This window comes from Vanellus vanellus, assembly GCF_965231255.1.
Source record: "Vanellus vanellus genome assembly, chromosome: 7".
In the NCBI taxonomy this organism is placed as follows: Eukaryota; Metazoa; Chordata; class Aves; order Charadriiformes; family Charadriidae; genus Vanellus; species Vanellus vanellus.
Window position 1 is genome coordinate 18,337,967 of NC_138912.1, and position 16,597 is coordinate 18,354,563.

General features: G+C 35.0%; 1 protein-coding gene across 1 annotated transcript in view; it reads right to left on the bottom strand.

The window, feature by feature from the left end:
- The window catches only part of IDE (insulin degrading enzyme), a 71,984-nt gene that overhangs the window by 15,808 nt on the left and 39,579 nt on the right, over nucleotides 1-16,597 (bottom strand). The window contains exons 14-19 of the mRNA XM_082486523.1: nucleotides 14,542-14,624; nucleotides 10,016-10,160; nucleotides 7,147-7,257; nucleotides 4,948-5,068; nucleotides 2,554-2,645; nucleotides 112-223 (exon numbers count right to left, since the gene is read on the bottom strand). Coding sequence (XP_082342649.1) covers nucleotides 112-223; nucleotides 2,554-2,645; nucleotides 4,948-5,068; nucleotides 7,147-7,257; nucleotides 10,016-10,160; nucleotides 14,542-14,624 — 664 coding nt within the window. The remainder of the gene's footprint in view (nucleotides 1-111; nucleotides 224-2,553; nucleotides 2,646-4,947; nucleotides 5,069-7,146; nucleotides 7,258-10,015; nucleotides 10,161-14,541; nucleotides 14,625-16,597) is intronic.

Consider the following 16,597-nt stretch of genomic DNA (forward strand, 5'->3'; position numbering starts at 1 on the left):
GTCAAAACAAACTCCTAGCAACAGAGTAATATTAATTTTTAAATGCCATTGGTAAACAGAGGGTCTCAATTTAATGTGCGTTAAAAATTGTAAATAAATCATTTAACTTACTGTCAGGAAGCTGCACTTCTCTGTATCTCACTAGCTGACTGGGAAGGAGTGGCTTTGTGTGAGCGTGCTCAATGAGAGTGTCCTCAACCATCTGCATAATTCCTAATGCAGCCTGGAAGAGAAAACATAAGAGGATTTTTAATGATCATTAGTTAGTCTGAACTTAATAGCAGAGTAACACTTTCCAATTACTGATGGTGACATGAGAGAAAAGAAAATATTAAAAAAAAAAAAAAAATCAGGAATAGAAAGTAGGGATGTTGTAATTAAATAAAAATACAGTAGAACTTAAGTAGATGAGAGGAAGTGGGGGCTTGGAAGGCAAGGGTTTTGTAGGGTTTTTTACATTTATCTTGTCTACATGTTTAACTACTTCTACTCCTCTCCAATGCTTCTGAAATTAAAGTTCAATGGTTTGTTTTTGTTTTTTTCCTTTCGCTTTGCCACTTTGAAAGTTGTGTACATCAAAGTTTGAAAACCAGATACCTACAATGTATGTTTGCAAAGCAAATGACATCCCAGCAAATGGAATTTTAAGAAATTAATGGTTAAGTTCAAACGTTCATTCCATTGATGTGCTGGCAGTATTAGGACTTACTGCCCAGGTACTTTCTTTTATTTGATGGATTAAAATAATAATTAAAAAAAAAATCATAAATAGTGGAAAAAAATCTAAAAATCATTCGTTTCATTCAAGGATTTAATTTCAAAAGTTTTACCTGTTAAGGGTTATGTGTTCTTGTAGCCTGCAGACTAGAAACTACAGTAACTTGCTACAAAGTAGTTTTGGCTGAAGGCCAAGATCTCTAAGTCTGTGATGCCACAAACTCACAACACAGGTGGTCTTATCAAAAACAAGCAAAAGGTCTAAAAATTCATAAACACACTCACCCCCCCAAATATCCCCACCCAATATCAAAGACAAAAAGATTGAGGTCTTACAAAACACAGTTTGAAAGGTTAGAAAAAAATACTACACGTTCTTCCAATCCAATAGTAAAAAAAGTATTTACAAGACTCTTCATACAGATGTTCTAAACAGAATTAGTTTACTATTCATCCACTTGCAGCAAATAAATAAAAGGAACAGTCAAAAAACAAATATCAGAATGAAATTAATTCAAGAAGAAATGGGAATTTTAAGCAGCTAGGTACACGTAATTTTTCAAAAAGTACTGATTCCCTAAAAATTTTTCAGTAATGAAAGATGTCACAAGAGTATGTAAATTTTGATTTACTTTTAGTTGGAAAAAATTCTTAGATCCAGGTTAAAATTTCTGAGTTTTGTCAGTGATGATCACATCACGGGCACTGAAGGACAGAGAAGTTTGCCTGTCTGCCTCTATTCAGGGAGGTCTGCAGACCATTTCTAAGCATTACACAGCTATGGGTGCAACAGTACATCCTTCCCAGTTCTCTAGCTGTAGGACTCTTCGATAGCCACCCTTATGCCAACTAAAGAATGCATTTCTCTGCTATGGCTGCATCGTCATGGAAACCTAAAAAATCTGTCATTCAGTTATATTTCAGAAAGAACTGACTTTCATATACAAATACGTAAGAAATAAGGAAGGAAAAAAGTGACACTATTTTTCACATTTCTCCACATGAAAAATACTCTCTAAAAAAATGTTAGAGACATCCTTGAAAAAGAAAACTTTGTGTATCCAGTGCTATTGGCATTTTTTTTGTTTCCTCTCCTTACTAGTTGATTTTCTTCTCCATACATCCTGCAGACAATAGCAGTGTTTATAACATCTCCTGCAAGTAAAGTACCACAGAGCTGACATAACACAGAAATAATGCTACATCAGCGCTACAAAAAAAAAAAAAAAAAAAGGCAAAAATGTAAAGAAAGGTACTACACTTTGTATTGGTACATATATTCAAATATTTGGTTAGATTTCTTATGCAAGTACAAACCATTACTATTTTACTGGAAGACAGAACAAACATTTTATGTTTTTTACTCCCAAAAAGATGCAACTGACAGCTGACACATTTTTTATGGCCCACCATTCCTGTTTAGCTTTGTGCAAAGTACTTAATTTGGAAGGATCTTGGATTCTTAAATCTTTGCTAGTTAGCCTGAAACTTTTAAATGGAAAAGCAGCATCTGCAGCACATCGTTCCTTATGCAGCTTGATCACGTCACAGTAATGACACACAACATAGGATTTTAAAATATTTAGATCATAAGTTGTTTTTTATTAAGTTTCCAAGAGCGATATAAGGGCAGCACTTAGCCTAATAAATCTAAAGTGGAAAAAATGACACCATGATACTCCCATAAAGATAAAAAAGTAGAAAGTCAAATTACGAAATCACATTTGGTAAAACTCCTTTAAGATCTGAGAAGATTAAACTAGTCTTCCATTTTTATGCTGCTTTTAAATAAAAATTGTTTTATTTACATTCTATTAAAGAAAGTAGCACACCAACCTGTTTTGTTATATTGCCATGGAGAAGAGCTTCAATGTGTAACCGTGACAACAGTTGAGCTATAAAGGCCTTGAGGCGGGGAAGAGTGACATCTAGAATAGATATTTAGACAGTTAAATCAATTACATGCATTTTTACATGAAGTAGTACCTAACTTATGATTAGATATGGTGCATTTCTTGGAGGAGGAGAAACTCATCATCATGAAAAAGTGAATCTCTCCTTAAAAATGCAACGTTGGAAAGTTTCCAGGTCTAAATAGCAGCACTCATCATATAGTTTGTTTTACTTAGAATTCACATACTGTCTGACCCAGATTCCAAAGGAAAAGAAAAAAAAGCCGCCTTTCCAATCATGAACAAACATTCATTCTCCAGAGAAAACAGTTGCAATCATTCAGGTGGTGTTCCAAGATAAAGCCTTAGTTATTAACAAGCAGCTTATAATTTATAATGCCTGAGAAACAGGCTGTGCATTTACCATCTAGACTAAAAAAAGAACCTCAACTCAAATATGGTGTTTTGATAGTATCTTTGTAACAAACAATACACAAGAAAAATATTTTTGCAATATATCCCAGAGTACATAGACACACATTCTATGCTAGCCTGTCTTTGCAAAGCAGTTTTCATATATCACGCAAAGTATAGTTTAATGTATAGAATCAGTGGAATAAAAGAAGAAGAAAGGACGGTTGAATGGATGGAATGTTGATCCCGAAGTCAACATCTCCATTCTTAATTCCCTCATACTACAAGAATACCCACACTGTATCACCAAATCTATTAATTTCTCATTTTGTCATTTTCTCAACTAAAATAAAAACTAACAATGCTTCTGCATTTCACAAAAGTTTTGAAAAGACAAACGCAATCAGGATTATGAGGTCACTCGGTTATTCAGTGGGGTATGCATACATATCTAACAGATTTGTGATTTGTATTAGAAAAACCTACACCATGCCTGTTATCAGTCTTTCCCTCTCTTAAGAGAGGAAACTGACCATCAGCAAAAAATTCATTTCCACATTTTTCCCTGATTCCAAATCAACTTCTTATTGTTGTATAACCCTAATCTTAATTTTTGCCCCTAGAATTTCTTATTAATAGTGCAAAAGACTATGGTCACATTGAGTGTGAGAGAGGGAAGAAAGAGAAATAAAAGAAATCATACATAAACTCCCCGTATTTCAAGCAGATTTTCAGCAGCGCTAAGCAGACAGCATTCCTTTCCAGCATTCCATTTTCAGCTATTCTTATGCCGAATACAGTAGCATTAATCTTTTAAAGACAATTTACACATGGAAGACAATATCTCTTTATTCTTTCAAAATTCAGTATCATTGAAAAAGGAAAGACCTACATATAGCTGAACACACTGCCATAAAAATGAGTGTTAGCTTTGTCATTGACTTCACAGGCAGCACTGGCACCACTGCTGGTCTCAGATACACCTGCAATCATTCAAGGAACTATACAACTAAACATTTGTATTTCTATCCTGGAGCAACCCTGCAGAAAAAATACACACCCCTGTGCAGCCTGCTCAGGGCATCTATAGAGTCCATCTTAATGAAGCAGTATTCAGCATCACAACTTCAAACAGCATGGCATGGGTCAGTCTTTGACAACTATGGATATGTATTCTCAATCCCTACCCTCAAGAAATACAAAAGCCAGATATTCTTGTTGAAAAGAATGTGTATTCCAAGAAGATATTACAAGATATTTTGCAAACTGTCCCAGTAACAGCCTTTTGTTGTAACACAGCAAGATACAGGTAGGGAAAAGTTCTTCGGCTATTACTAAAATCAATCAAATCTCTTAATTTGAAATTTCTTCTTCCTCCAAATATAGTGGAGCGCCTGTTCTTCGTTAAGAACTACGGTGTTCTTTATTATCATTATTATCAACTGGAATTATGTATTTTTGTCTTTATTATCTACAATTCTTTGCTATCTAGAGAAACAGGAGTTAGGATTCCCCGATAAAGGAAAAAACAAAATAGTATGGACATTGGGAAGTACAATGTGGATGCACTCCAATGCGTCTGCAAGATGTCAACTAGAGCCAAATTTTTTTAGCAGTGTTGGTTAGGCATTGGATTCACCGTACCCAGGCTCATGCCCCCAAAGCTGTTCAGGTTTTGCCTGAACTTTTACCTGCAAGTTTTGCCATTTGAGGCCTTTTGCCTGAACTACTATACTTTCTAGAAACTGGAAGACAAGTGCAGAGGCACCGACATCCGCCAGAATCAGCTCAGGTCTGGCACTGCAGGGGCTTCACTTGAATAATGGGCAGAGTTCAAAATAGATACCTTTGTTAGTTTAGTAACAAGACATTTTCTATAAGAAAAAAATAAAAAAAATAAATTTTAAAACTGGCAGAACATTACCATCTAGAGCTTCTTTTAATTCATCTTTGGTCCAAGCAACTTCTGTCATCAGGAGTCGGAGATAATACATTGCATGCTGGTGAGGCTGTTCAGCCCTGAAGTTGTTAAGTGATCTCATGTACTAAAACAAAATAATTAAGTTAAAATTATAGAACTCTATTTCTAAACATAAAAATTAGCCTTGTATATTTTCGATGGTACACAAAATTGAGAGTACATTTTAAATGTCAAGAACATTCTCTTGCTTGTTAGACCTGTTAAAAAATTGTGTTAAATTACTTTAGCAATAATGTGGGCTTCTGACCCTATGGATTAAGCAGTAACCATTAAGACAGTTGAAACGAGCATGAAATAAAAAATCTCCACGAAATCAATGGCTGGAAAGTAAATTATTGCAGTTAGACCTAAATAAGTATTTATCTAAAGTTGCTCTACCCAGGAAATATTCTATGGTGACTGTCCAGGGTTAGGGAAATATCGCTAATAGAAAACATTATTTTCTCCCAGTTGCTTCCCTGGGCTGACTTGTTAGAAAAATACAGGAGCATCTGGGAAATTCTTTTCATTCTTTGCCTGGATAAAGGAGGTACGAGAGAAGAATCGGTGAGCTTCTTCAAAGAAACTCCTTTCTAGTCCAGCTGCACCTTTACAAAATATGCAAAACCTTTTTCTTCCACCAGAGGAACTGGAAAGTGCAAACTAATAGTTTTGGCAAGCTGGGATCATTTCCAGTACAGGAAAAAAGTAACTCATTTCAGGGCAGATGAATGAGAAACAGCAAACATGGAGTTGCTGAGGATTGTATTTTTATTGTACAGTTGCTGAGTCCTTCTATCTGTTCCAAACAAAAGCCAGAAGCTGGTTATCTCCCTTACCTGAGGGGACACACTGTGATCTCCCCATCTGACCTGACTTTTTTGTATTTTGTCCTTATTCTACATATACAAGAGGCCTATATAACAAAAGTTTAGAAAATGACAAAACAGGCATAATATAGTGACAAAGTTCAAGCAAACTGTAACAACAATCAGGGAAATATCTTAAACTAAAAGACAATCATCCCAAACAGATCATTCACAGACCTGTGCGTTGGGTTTTTTTACCTTGACTTTTATCACATCCAGTTAAAACTTTCCAGATAATTCATGCATCTTAGGTACAGTTAAAGTGCTGTTATAATGAATCTACCTCATGTTTGATGCCCCCCTTCTTAAAATTTCCTACTAAATAGTAATGAACTGAAGACGGCCCTGGTGTCTGCCTAGGCCAGTCACCTGTTCAAAAACCACCAGCAGCAGAGGATTAAAGTAAGACTATAGCAAGCATGGACTGATCTTCCCTGCAGCCCCAGCTCTCTCATCTACTGCAGACTATTTGCAAGCTTTCTGGGCCAGAAGTCAGCCTGTTCCCCAACACCAGTCTAATCCTTGTACACTCATTTATACCTCCACACCTCATTGCTCTAATCTGCTCTAATTTGTTCATTTCCTTTATTTTATCTCTGTCTTGCTCTAAAGAAAGCACTAGAAGAACAATTCTGTATCTTGTTTGGCTTAGCAAATACAATCACTGTTCATTAATACACTTCAGGAGCTTAAAAAAAAAATAACCAAAACCCAAAAACCAACAGAACACCTAACTTACATTCCACATATATAGATCTGTCATTAAACTTAGGAAGTGAGACTTCCGGAAGTCAGCATGTACTTAACCAGCTGGTTACTTTGCACCAAAGGATCTCAGCCCAGGAGCAGAGCTCCTCTTCACATCTGGGGAGAAGAAATGTTGCAAATCTTCTCAACGCTTCCTTTCCCCCTTCATCCATTTCCCTTTCTTTTATGGCTAGATCCCACTGGGGCCTTTACAGATTGTAAAACAGGATATAAAGTTAAGACTTTTTTGCCCCCGTCTCCCTTAGATTTCTACGCCTGTCAAAGGAAGTTGCATTCCCTTGATTGATCATATGAAAGACCGACTGAAAGAAGATTCCATGGCCACTTATTTTTAACGGAAGACTGTAATATACGCACTCTGGGGAATTCACGGCCACAAAAAAGACAAAAGAAAAAAGCTTCTGCAGTCCCAATGAAGCAGAATTTCACTCTGTATTTCCATGGATAATCAGCCCTCAAATTTCATTTCAAGTCAATGCATTCAATTTTAAATTACTCCAAAATATAAATTTCTCATGTAGCTTACCGCTTCCTTGATAATTTCAAATCGTTTTTCATCAATCTCAAAAGTAGCCATTTTCTCAATGATCTTCTTGAGCAAGATATGTTGCTTGTCATTATAACCTTTTACAGAAAGCTACGGAAAAAGCACATAATTTGCTTCAAATGTGGAAGATGAAAGAATAAAACAATTACCAAATCTTGTATAATTCAATGAACAGTACACTTTTCAACACTCTAAATTCAACGTCATTCAACATGAACTCCGAAATAAAATCCCTTTACCCATCAAAAGATAACTAACTGATGAATATAATATCGCATACTTGCCCGGGAGTTATGAATGCAGAGAATTAATGTAATTTCATGTTGATGTAAGCAAACTGTACTCAGAATACAGATTTTTAATGATTATGAGTATTGAGCCTAGTCAGTAAACTGTACATTTGGAGTACTGAAATGGTTTTACTCTAGGTTTCTCATTTTAGTAATGAAATCTAGATTCACAGCCTTCTTAAATATTCTCTCCAATTTACTTTTAACCTGTTTCACATTCATGTGGCTCAAAAACACAGTTTACGTAAGTGGAAGTAAGCAGTGCTACAAGAAAAGAGGTACTGTCAACAGCACAATTTATAACCAGGATGGTGCTGGGCTGAAACACTACAGTACTTAGTCTACAATCATAATGAGATATCGATCTGATCATACCCATTTTTTTTGAAAGTATACATGAAATAAACTTGGTCATTTAAAAAAACAACACAGAAACTTAAGAATGACTATATGATTGCATCAAGCTACAGAAAGTTTGTCTAGTGAAAAAAGGCATTAGAAGGCCTTTTTTGGGGAAAAAAACTTCAAATTTGGTATCTCTAAACAGGAATTTAATTGAATTTGTGCAGTTTAACTAAGGTAAAACTAAATTTTAGGACACAAAACCACAGGTGAATTCCTGCTTTCCAGTAGGAAGAATTTTTTCTTCTATAGTTGCTGAAACATACCTGAACCATGAATTTGAAGAAAAAGCTACAAGAAGTGGATTTATGACAAAGGCTGATACCCTAAATTAGCATATGAACCCAAACTGTTCAACAATCACCACGGGTCATTGTTTTCAGTGTACCATCTGTCCTTGCTTAAAAGTATCAACATTGTCCAGTTACACCTATTGACTATAAACCTTCTCACAATATAGAAAAGAATATTAGAAGTTCATAGATACAAAAATGGAGTAAACTGCTTTTAATATACGAAAATAGAATCTTTACAGTAGAAGAATATAAAGACCCTACCAAGAACAGCTAATATTTAAAATAACTCTAAACTGTGACTAAAAATGAAGAAAATTATACACACACAACCCTTTCCCCCCCCCCCTTTTTTTTTTTTAAAAGGAATTAACTCTGACCATGGAAACATCAGCAATCTTAGAAAATGAGAATAGATAACCATTCTGCCAGTAAATTAAGTGAATTCTACCTGGAAATGAGATTTGTGTTGGATAAAAAAAGAAATTGCAGCATTCTCTTTCATACAGAAAATGTAAAGACAGTACACAGTATATTCTTACTAAGTTGCTTTGGAAAATAATACTTCTACAGGAAATTTCAAAACACATTTTGGTATAAAATGATGGTTCAAACCAGCTTTTAACAAAACTTCAAGAGAGACTATTAAAATCTCCCATCATAAATCTCTCAGAAGCTGAGTAAGAAATAACCATTTATCATAATATCAGTATTTATCAAGTAAGTATTGTCAGCACTTTAAAACAGATTATAACACACATAATAAAAACAAACACTTAAGGAAAAGCCATAAATATCTAGCATTGCTTTCTAATGAACACATGCACAATCCATTTCCACAACTCACTACAGCAGAATTAGAGAATTATAACAAAATCTGTATTCATTCAACAGAAAAGTTAATCTTTTTATATAGAAATCAGCAATAGTACTTTCAAGATTACCATGCAAGCAAATAAAAATGTGAACTAGAACGCAACAATTGCACTGCACACGTGTTCACAAGACACTGCAATCTTAAACAGGTCACTCAGTACTGATTAAAATACAGTTTTGCTTTGCCTTTAATTTGTAAGGAAAAAAACATTAACCATCTCATTTAGAAATGCAGAAGTCAAATGTTTTCTCCAAGCTCAACAACTCCCAAGCTGTTTCATTTCCTCCTGCGCCTTTTTCTTACTTACAAGTATTGCATTCATTCCTGATGCAATGCCATAGATCAAACCTGAGAGGCGTGCTGCATATGTATACTCTTTTAAATCATCCTTCAATAACCTGATAAACAGGTATGTCATGTTGCAATGGAGAGGATCAGCATAAATGTAGCGACTAACAAAAAGAAAAACAAAAGAAATGCTTTGATACCTCAAGCAGTGACAAAGTAATGGATGAAGAAACATGACTGAAGAGTATGTATATGCAGCCTCATGATCAGTAGTTCTTGAACAGGAAAGCTGAAGTGTACCATTTATTTAATAGCATGAAAAGGGGGTCTTGTACCCCATCAGTCAGAAAGTTTTTAGTAGATATCTGACAAACTGAAATAAATATGTAAGCTTGGATTAGGGTTGCTTTTTTCTTTTATAAAATGGAGGAACAAATCTTACAACTAATTAATTTCATGAATGATATAAAAATAAAGAAAATTTGCTTATTACGAATGGAAATATCGTTGAAGACTTTGAACAAAATTCAACTTAAAATTCAAATTAAAGAAAGGATGGTTAATAACCAAGATCAAAAGGAGTAACAGCCTTAGACCCATTTTTTAAATAAAAGTCCTTCCATCAAATCAATATAAAAATGTTGATGAGTGGAAGTAGTTTTTAAGGCTCTAAGCTTTTCCTTGATTTGGGTACTTACATACATCCCATAGATGGTATTTTGGAGATCATAGTTCAAGCCAGCTAGTTCTGCTGCATATGCATACTCGTTGAGGGAGTCTTTGAGTAGTTCAAGGTACAAATAGGCCATGTTACAATGCAAGGGATCCACGTAAGCAAATGGGCTGGAAGAAAATGTTGAAAGTAAAACATGCAGTTTAAAATTATTTCTCAGTTTCTTTTGGCCTTTTAAGTTTGATCTGAAGGAAACAGTATTTCCTGTGAGTATGCTGATGGATCCCATTACAAAGGATTCCTATTTCGAAGCCAAATATGAACATACCTGAAAATAATTATTTAGCTTCCTTATGGTTTGAGTGATGCCTACATGTATTGAAGAGTCCAGAGATATTCTCTTATTTGTGCTCATAAATCAAGACACATTATATTTACTTTGCTACACAGTCAGAATTCAGCAGGAGTAAAATAAATTAAATAGACCCTGAATAAACAACATAATTTAAAAGACTGAAATGAAAGTCCATGTACTGAACATTTAATTAATAATTTAATTCTAAACTATCAGAAAACAATGTAGTTTCTATTACAACAATTAAGAGATTAACAATTTGTGGTATGAAAAATATGCAGTACACGATAAGTTCAGCTCAGGAAAGAAGTCTGGCATACCATTTTTCATACCACCATATTTATGTTATCCTTTTAAAGGCAACAACTATACAAGCTCTACTGTTGTATTAGAAGCATCTGATGACATACAATACTGTTGTAAATTTCTCAAAAAGAGAAATGCAACTCAAAGACTCAAGCCATGTTTCAACTGCTGTAATTGTTAAATATCTGTGTGGTTTAAAGATCTGCAAAGTCAAATTATTTGTACTATGATAGAATATTTATTTCTAAAGCTTCTGAAATGCATATAAATTCATTATCAATTTCACCGAAATAATCAGCAGTATCTAAAACAATTTGCTGTTAGAATACAGCTTACAACTCAAACTCATGCCATTTGCATTAATTTTCCCTAAGCAGTCACCACTGGTCATATTCTGAGACATGCTATTATGTATGTTTACACCTATATAGCATGGTATTTCATGATGTATACCAACATTAAAAAAAAGAAAAGTCACATTGCTACAACACACATGCTGATAACTTTGAAATGCATTGCAAAGGTATTTTTAAGAAGGTTCCTAAGTAGCTTTCAGTAAAGCCTTGACTTCTCCTTCCTTTTAGATTAAGGAAAGGAAGCATGGAAAGAGATTGTTAAAAAAAAAAAAAAATACTTTTTTTAAAAAAAAAAAAAACTATTACATTAGCAGAGCCTGCTATTGTCTGAAATCTTAGCCTAGAATATGCTTTTTTACTAACACTGGCTTAATTATTCTAGGCCTGTGTAACTTAAGCAAACAGATGAGTTAAAAGAAAAAAAAAAAAAAAAAAGACTCTGCTTTTTGCATTTCTCCCTACAATGAGAAATTCCCCAAACTGAGCAATTTCAATATGGGCAATGATGCAAATCCAATTAATAGTGAATTTTTTAATTATGACTGAATTCAAAGCAAGATGTAGGTCAATCCGATGTTATCATAAACCTTCCTCCAAACTCATTATATTCTTTCCCATTTTGATACTAGAATAGAGACTTAATCAGTTTGAGCGATTACTATGTCCTTATCAGTTATAAATTCTGTATGCTCCTTCAGCTGGCAAAGGCCAACAGGGAGTTTTAAAAATAATGAAGACTACTAAATCATTAATCTTCAAGTGAGAAATAACAGAAAACAATAACAATGCTGTTCTGGGAGTTGCCTTCTATTACTGACAACTTTGTAAATAAATGCTTATTTCTAGTTTACCTTTTTTTATCTAGATCTGAGGAAGCAGAACAACTCAAATCACTGATAGTATATTTGAAAAATCTTGAAGTCTAGTGTTTTCTGCTTTCAAACACAGCTGTAAGTGACATAGCTGAAATCAATACCAAAGTGTTGATCCTGGGTTACCATGTGAGCAACTCAAGTTGTTTGAAATATTTCTTAAACTGGAAAGTAGCCAGCATCCAGTTAAAAATAATTTGCATCGTATTTTTAACGTCCACGTCTCTAAACCTTAGGAAAATTGAAGTGCAAAGTTTGTAACTACCTTTAGAAACCTTTCAAAACAACAGCACATTAGGTTGTTATTTTGCTTCCTTTTGAAAAAGGATACTTGTTGAGTTCTTAAGTCATAATTCATACAAAAGCAAAAGCTTATCATCAGTCCTTTCGGCTGGATAAGTCCTGTATCAGATGTTTTTACTGTGGTGTTTCTTTAATGCAAGACTTGTGCCATGTAACGATTTTCAGTTTTAGAACAAGGCGACTTCAAGAGGTTCATATACTCAGATTGTTCCTACTGGACTGCATGTCTGAGGGAACCCCCCCCAAAAACTGCCTCTTAATTCATCTACCCAGCATTTGCTGCTGTAACATCTGGGTCAGGAATTCTTCTAGTGATCCGTGATGCTCAGGGCAGCAGGCAAAAGAAATCCTACTAGTTTTTTCTACCTTATGGAAGCAGTCTGCAACGTGAACAAATTCTTGTAATTTGCTACAAGGCAGCATAGCTGGCATATTCTGATCTAGAATCGAGGCTCAAACTTTTTATGAAAACTCATGTTATTAAGACAGCTTTATTCACCAGTACACTTGGCCACAAAAACTATGGATAATTTCATCAAGTCTCATGAATAAACACTATACATTTCACCATTTCCTCCAATGACCATCAGCATGACATGAACAGTCTCAGAAGAGATATTATCACTAAGAATCTTTCTTAACTATCAAAACCAGACAATCCTGCTTACAATTTCTTTTGGAGATGATGCACCCAATATTGCTCAAATCTCCTCACGTCTATTCATATACAATTATGATCTCATTTTTAAAGAAAAGGAAAGAACGCTTGCCTCCAACCCTAAGAAAAAAGCCGGCTTTCTACCTGTAACCATTCCTAGGAGGAAAGAGGCAAATCATTCCATTAGTCAGCAAAGCTCAAGTATTCCCTGTTTTGTAAAAGGGCTCACTGAGGTGAAAGTATAGACCTAACTGGGAAAGACTATCATCACACATCTAGTTGAAGATATCCCAGCTCATTGCGGGAGGGTTGAACTAGATGACCTTTAAATGCCCCTTCCAAGCCGAACCATTCTATGATTCTATGATATTGTGCGTATGTGCGCATACTTATACCTTAGTGTGCTCTACATAACATCAGTTATTAGCTTTTAATCATTCATAAACTGGTACAGAGATTGGATCACTCATAGTTCATTTGGAATTTATTTTAAAAAAAAATCCAAACTGTGTAACAAACTCAAGTGTCGATCAATAAAATCCAGTTTTGAACTTTGGCCAAACATAGTACAAGGGAAAGCCACCAGGTATGAGCAAAGGCGTCAAGGTATTGCAATCGTTGTTCTCTGAATAAGACTTTTATCTTCCATTTCCTGACACGTCAAAGTTGAAACAGTTGTAATGTTTGCCCTGTGGTTTCAAAAACCAAAAAGAAAGAGGAAATGCCCAACCTATTTTCCCCAACTAGTACCAACACCAGTACCAAGACTTGACATCCTCTGAAAAAAGCCTCTATCTAAAATTCTGCCAAGAAAAATTTCAAGTGCTCATTCAAAACAAGGACTCAACAGTGCATCTGTGAGCATCTACGACAGCCCACATAATAGCCTTTCCAGCAATATCACTGAATCATTTAATTAGGCCAAAGGAGAAGAGTTCCTTTAATTATTTTCACTTTCAGTAGTACAGCACAGAAATAGCTGCACTCTAAAGACAGCTGCAATTTTATTTCAAAATTTAGAAATTACTACTTGAAAGGAATGCTAAGGTACATCATTGTCATGCTCACTTAAAAAAAAAAGAATTTTCCTGTGACGAAAATAATGCAAGACCAGAATTAACATTACAGCACTTTATCATGCATCTTGAGGTGAGAATCACATTCATTGATAATACAGATCATGTTCTTCTAAAAAAAAAAAAAAAAAAAAAAAAAAATCAGTTGCTGGTGTCAGCATACTATCTCACGTTATGCAAATTAAAATAGAATTTGAACGTAAAACCGTTATCAGAATAGCATTTTATAAAGAAAACACTATCTTGAAATAGCTGTGATTTAGTCATTAATTAAAAATAATACACGTGCTTTTTTAAAGATATATATTGCAGTATGTAGTAGGTCCTACTGGCAGGCATATTTCAGGTATAGCAAATAAAACACAGAAGCAAATGTGTTTTAAAAGTATTTTCAGATAAACTTTTCCTGTTCATATATAGATGGAGCACTTCAAACTGCTTGCTACTCAAGTGCCGTGTGACTTACACCAGCCTTCCTGCTACTGTAGCTTATTGCATATTCCCAAGTAAGGAAAAACAATTTAAAGTCTCAATACACGCAACAAAGTTTTTTCCACGGAAATGGAGACTCCTGACAAACAACAAAGTTTTGGACAGCAATTTATATATACTTAACATTGCATACCTGAAAAATTCAAAGTTGAGACAAGCTTTTGGCAAAAAAAATTTGTCATCTTGCTTGAACCACAGTTTGCTCATAGCAGTGTCCTGTGTCAAGAAAAGAGGTTTTGTTAAGTCACCTAACTTTTAACTGTAATATATTACACTATTAAAAAAAAAAAGTCTCTTCACTACTTCAAATTTCAGTGTAGTGTTGCACCCTTACATTCATATTCTTGCTATACATGTTTGTGTTACATCCATCTATCCTTATTGAGACTCTCTTCTTACCATATGCCACCATAACAGGCGGTTCAATGGCTGCAGCACTGTGAGTGAGCTTATGATCAAAATGGGAACTACTTTTCTAAAGCAGGAGCGATCAAAGACAAATATAGAGTTAGCTTCACAAAATTCCCTGCTAATGATGGCATTAAAAGATTAATCAGCACTAAGGCAGCATACAGTTACATGTTTTAGCCTAAGAATATAATTGTGTATTTAATGCTTATAGTAAAAAATATTAATGCATTGTATGTTGTTTTAAAGTAACACTAGCAACAAAAACCACACACGCATTTAGAAAAAGTGGTAAAACTAGTTGGAAATTAGTTAAAAGATCTGTCACCAATTTTTTTTATAATAAAATCCTAGTACAGAAAAGAATCTAAACAACCTCCCCTAGTGCTTTTTCTCTCACAAAAGCTGTGAAGTAGATACTCTCTCTGTTCCAACTCTAGTTAACTTTATCCCCCCAAACATCTTTTCTTTAAATTGATATACATAGGACAGATTTAAAATGTAAAGCTATTTCTCTTTCTCATATTTCTGAGCAGATGTTCTTTGCTTCTCAGAGATTTGGCAGGGTATTTTCCTCCTCCTTTTTGCATAAAAGAAGTAAGTCTTGTCTCTTACCACACACCTTTCTCTACCCAATGTTCAACTTATACTAAAAAGCCAAATTATAGCTTCTCTCCAAGCCAACAAATTCTTTATTCTGTTAAATTGCTACTACGCCGTTTAGAATACGTCTTACATCAGAGACAGAATGATAAACAGTAGAGCCTGTCTGTAGTACTGGAGACCTGGTCCAATAGCTGGAGATGTCTAGCTGCAGACCACGGCAACAACCCAGCCCTCAGGCCAAAGCCCATATCCTAACTGCCCTCTGTCCTGAGGGTTTTTCAGGGCAAGATGTGCCATTACAACAGAGGTGACCTAGTGACATGCTGCCAGTGAAAACGGCCATCCTGTTCCTGTCCCTCTCTTTCCCCACAACACTGGTCCAGTCCACAGTGAGCTCACTTAGGCATATAAAATAGCAGAAAAAATGCTTTTTTTGTACAGCTAATCTCTGCTGATTTGTTGTTCTTGCAATGTTTTGCTGTGGGGTCAGACAAATGCCAGGGCCCACAAAAGGAAAATGACATAGACACAAAGCTGGGGAAAAAATAAGAGATATGCAGGCAAAATAGGTAACGTCTATTTCATCAAGTACAGAAGACTGAAAACATTCTCCCTCAGAAAACATATTTTAAAGGGAAAGGAAAAACTAAAAGCAAATACATTTCTAAAGCAACGATGCCTTAAAGCAAAGCTTTTCTGCGGATCAATTGCCTAGTTGCTAGAGAGACACTAAAGGACCATCAAGTTCCTGTAGCAAACCAATTAGAGTTACTTAACAGAGCTGCAGTAGTGTCCCTGCTAAGGTTTAGGGTTTCAGTTCAGGATAACATAAACATATTCTCTAAGTCCTCATCTGTTAATAATACTGCTTCAAGTAAATACCTAAAACGCCCTGTGCAGAACAAATATGTTTTCCTGAAAGATATCGTTGCACTGAAGTAGACTTACATTAATCTAGTGTGCAAAAAGTGTTCCTGAATTGAGTATTCAAGCTGAAGCACTACATGTAATTGCAGACGACTTTTCCTATTTATCCTCCAACTAAGCCTAGAATAGAGATGAGCATTAGCAAAGACAGCTACACTTCAGTAGTGAGAAATAATTTTTAGTAAATTTTAAGTACTGAGAAAAACTGAGACTTGCTATAAGTACTGAGATCAGATGAGGGCCACAAA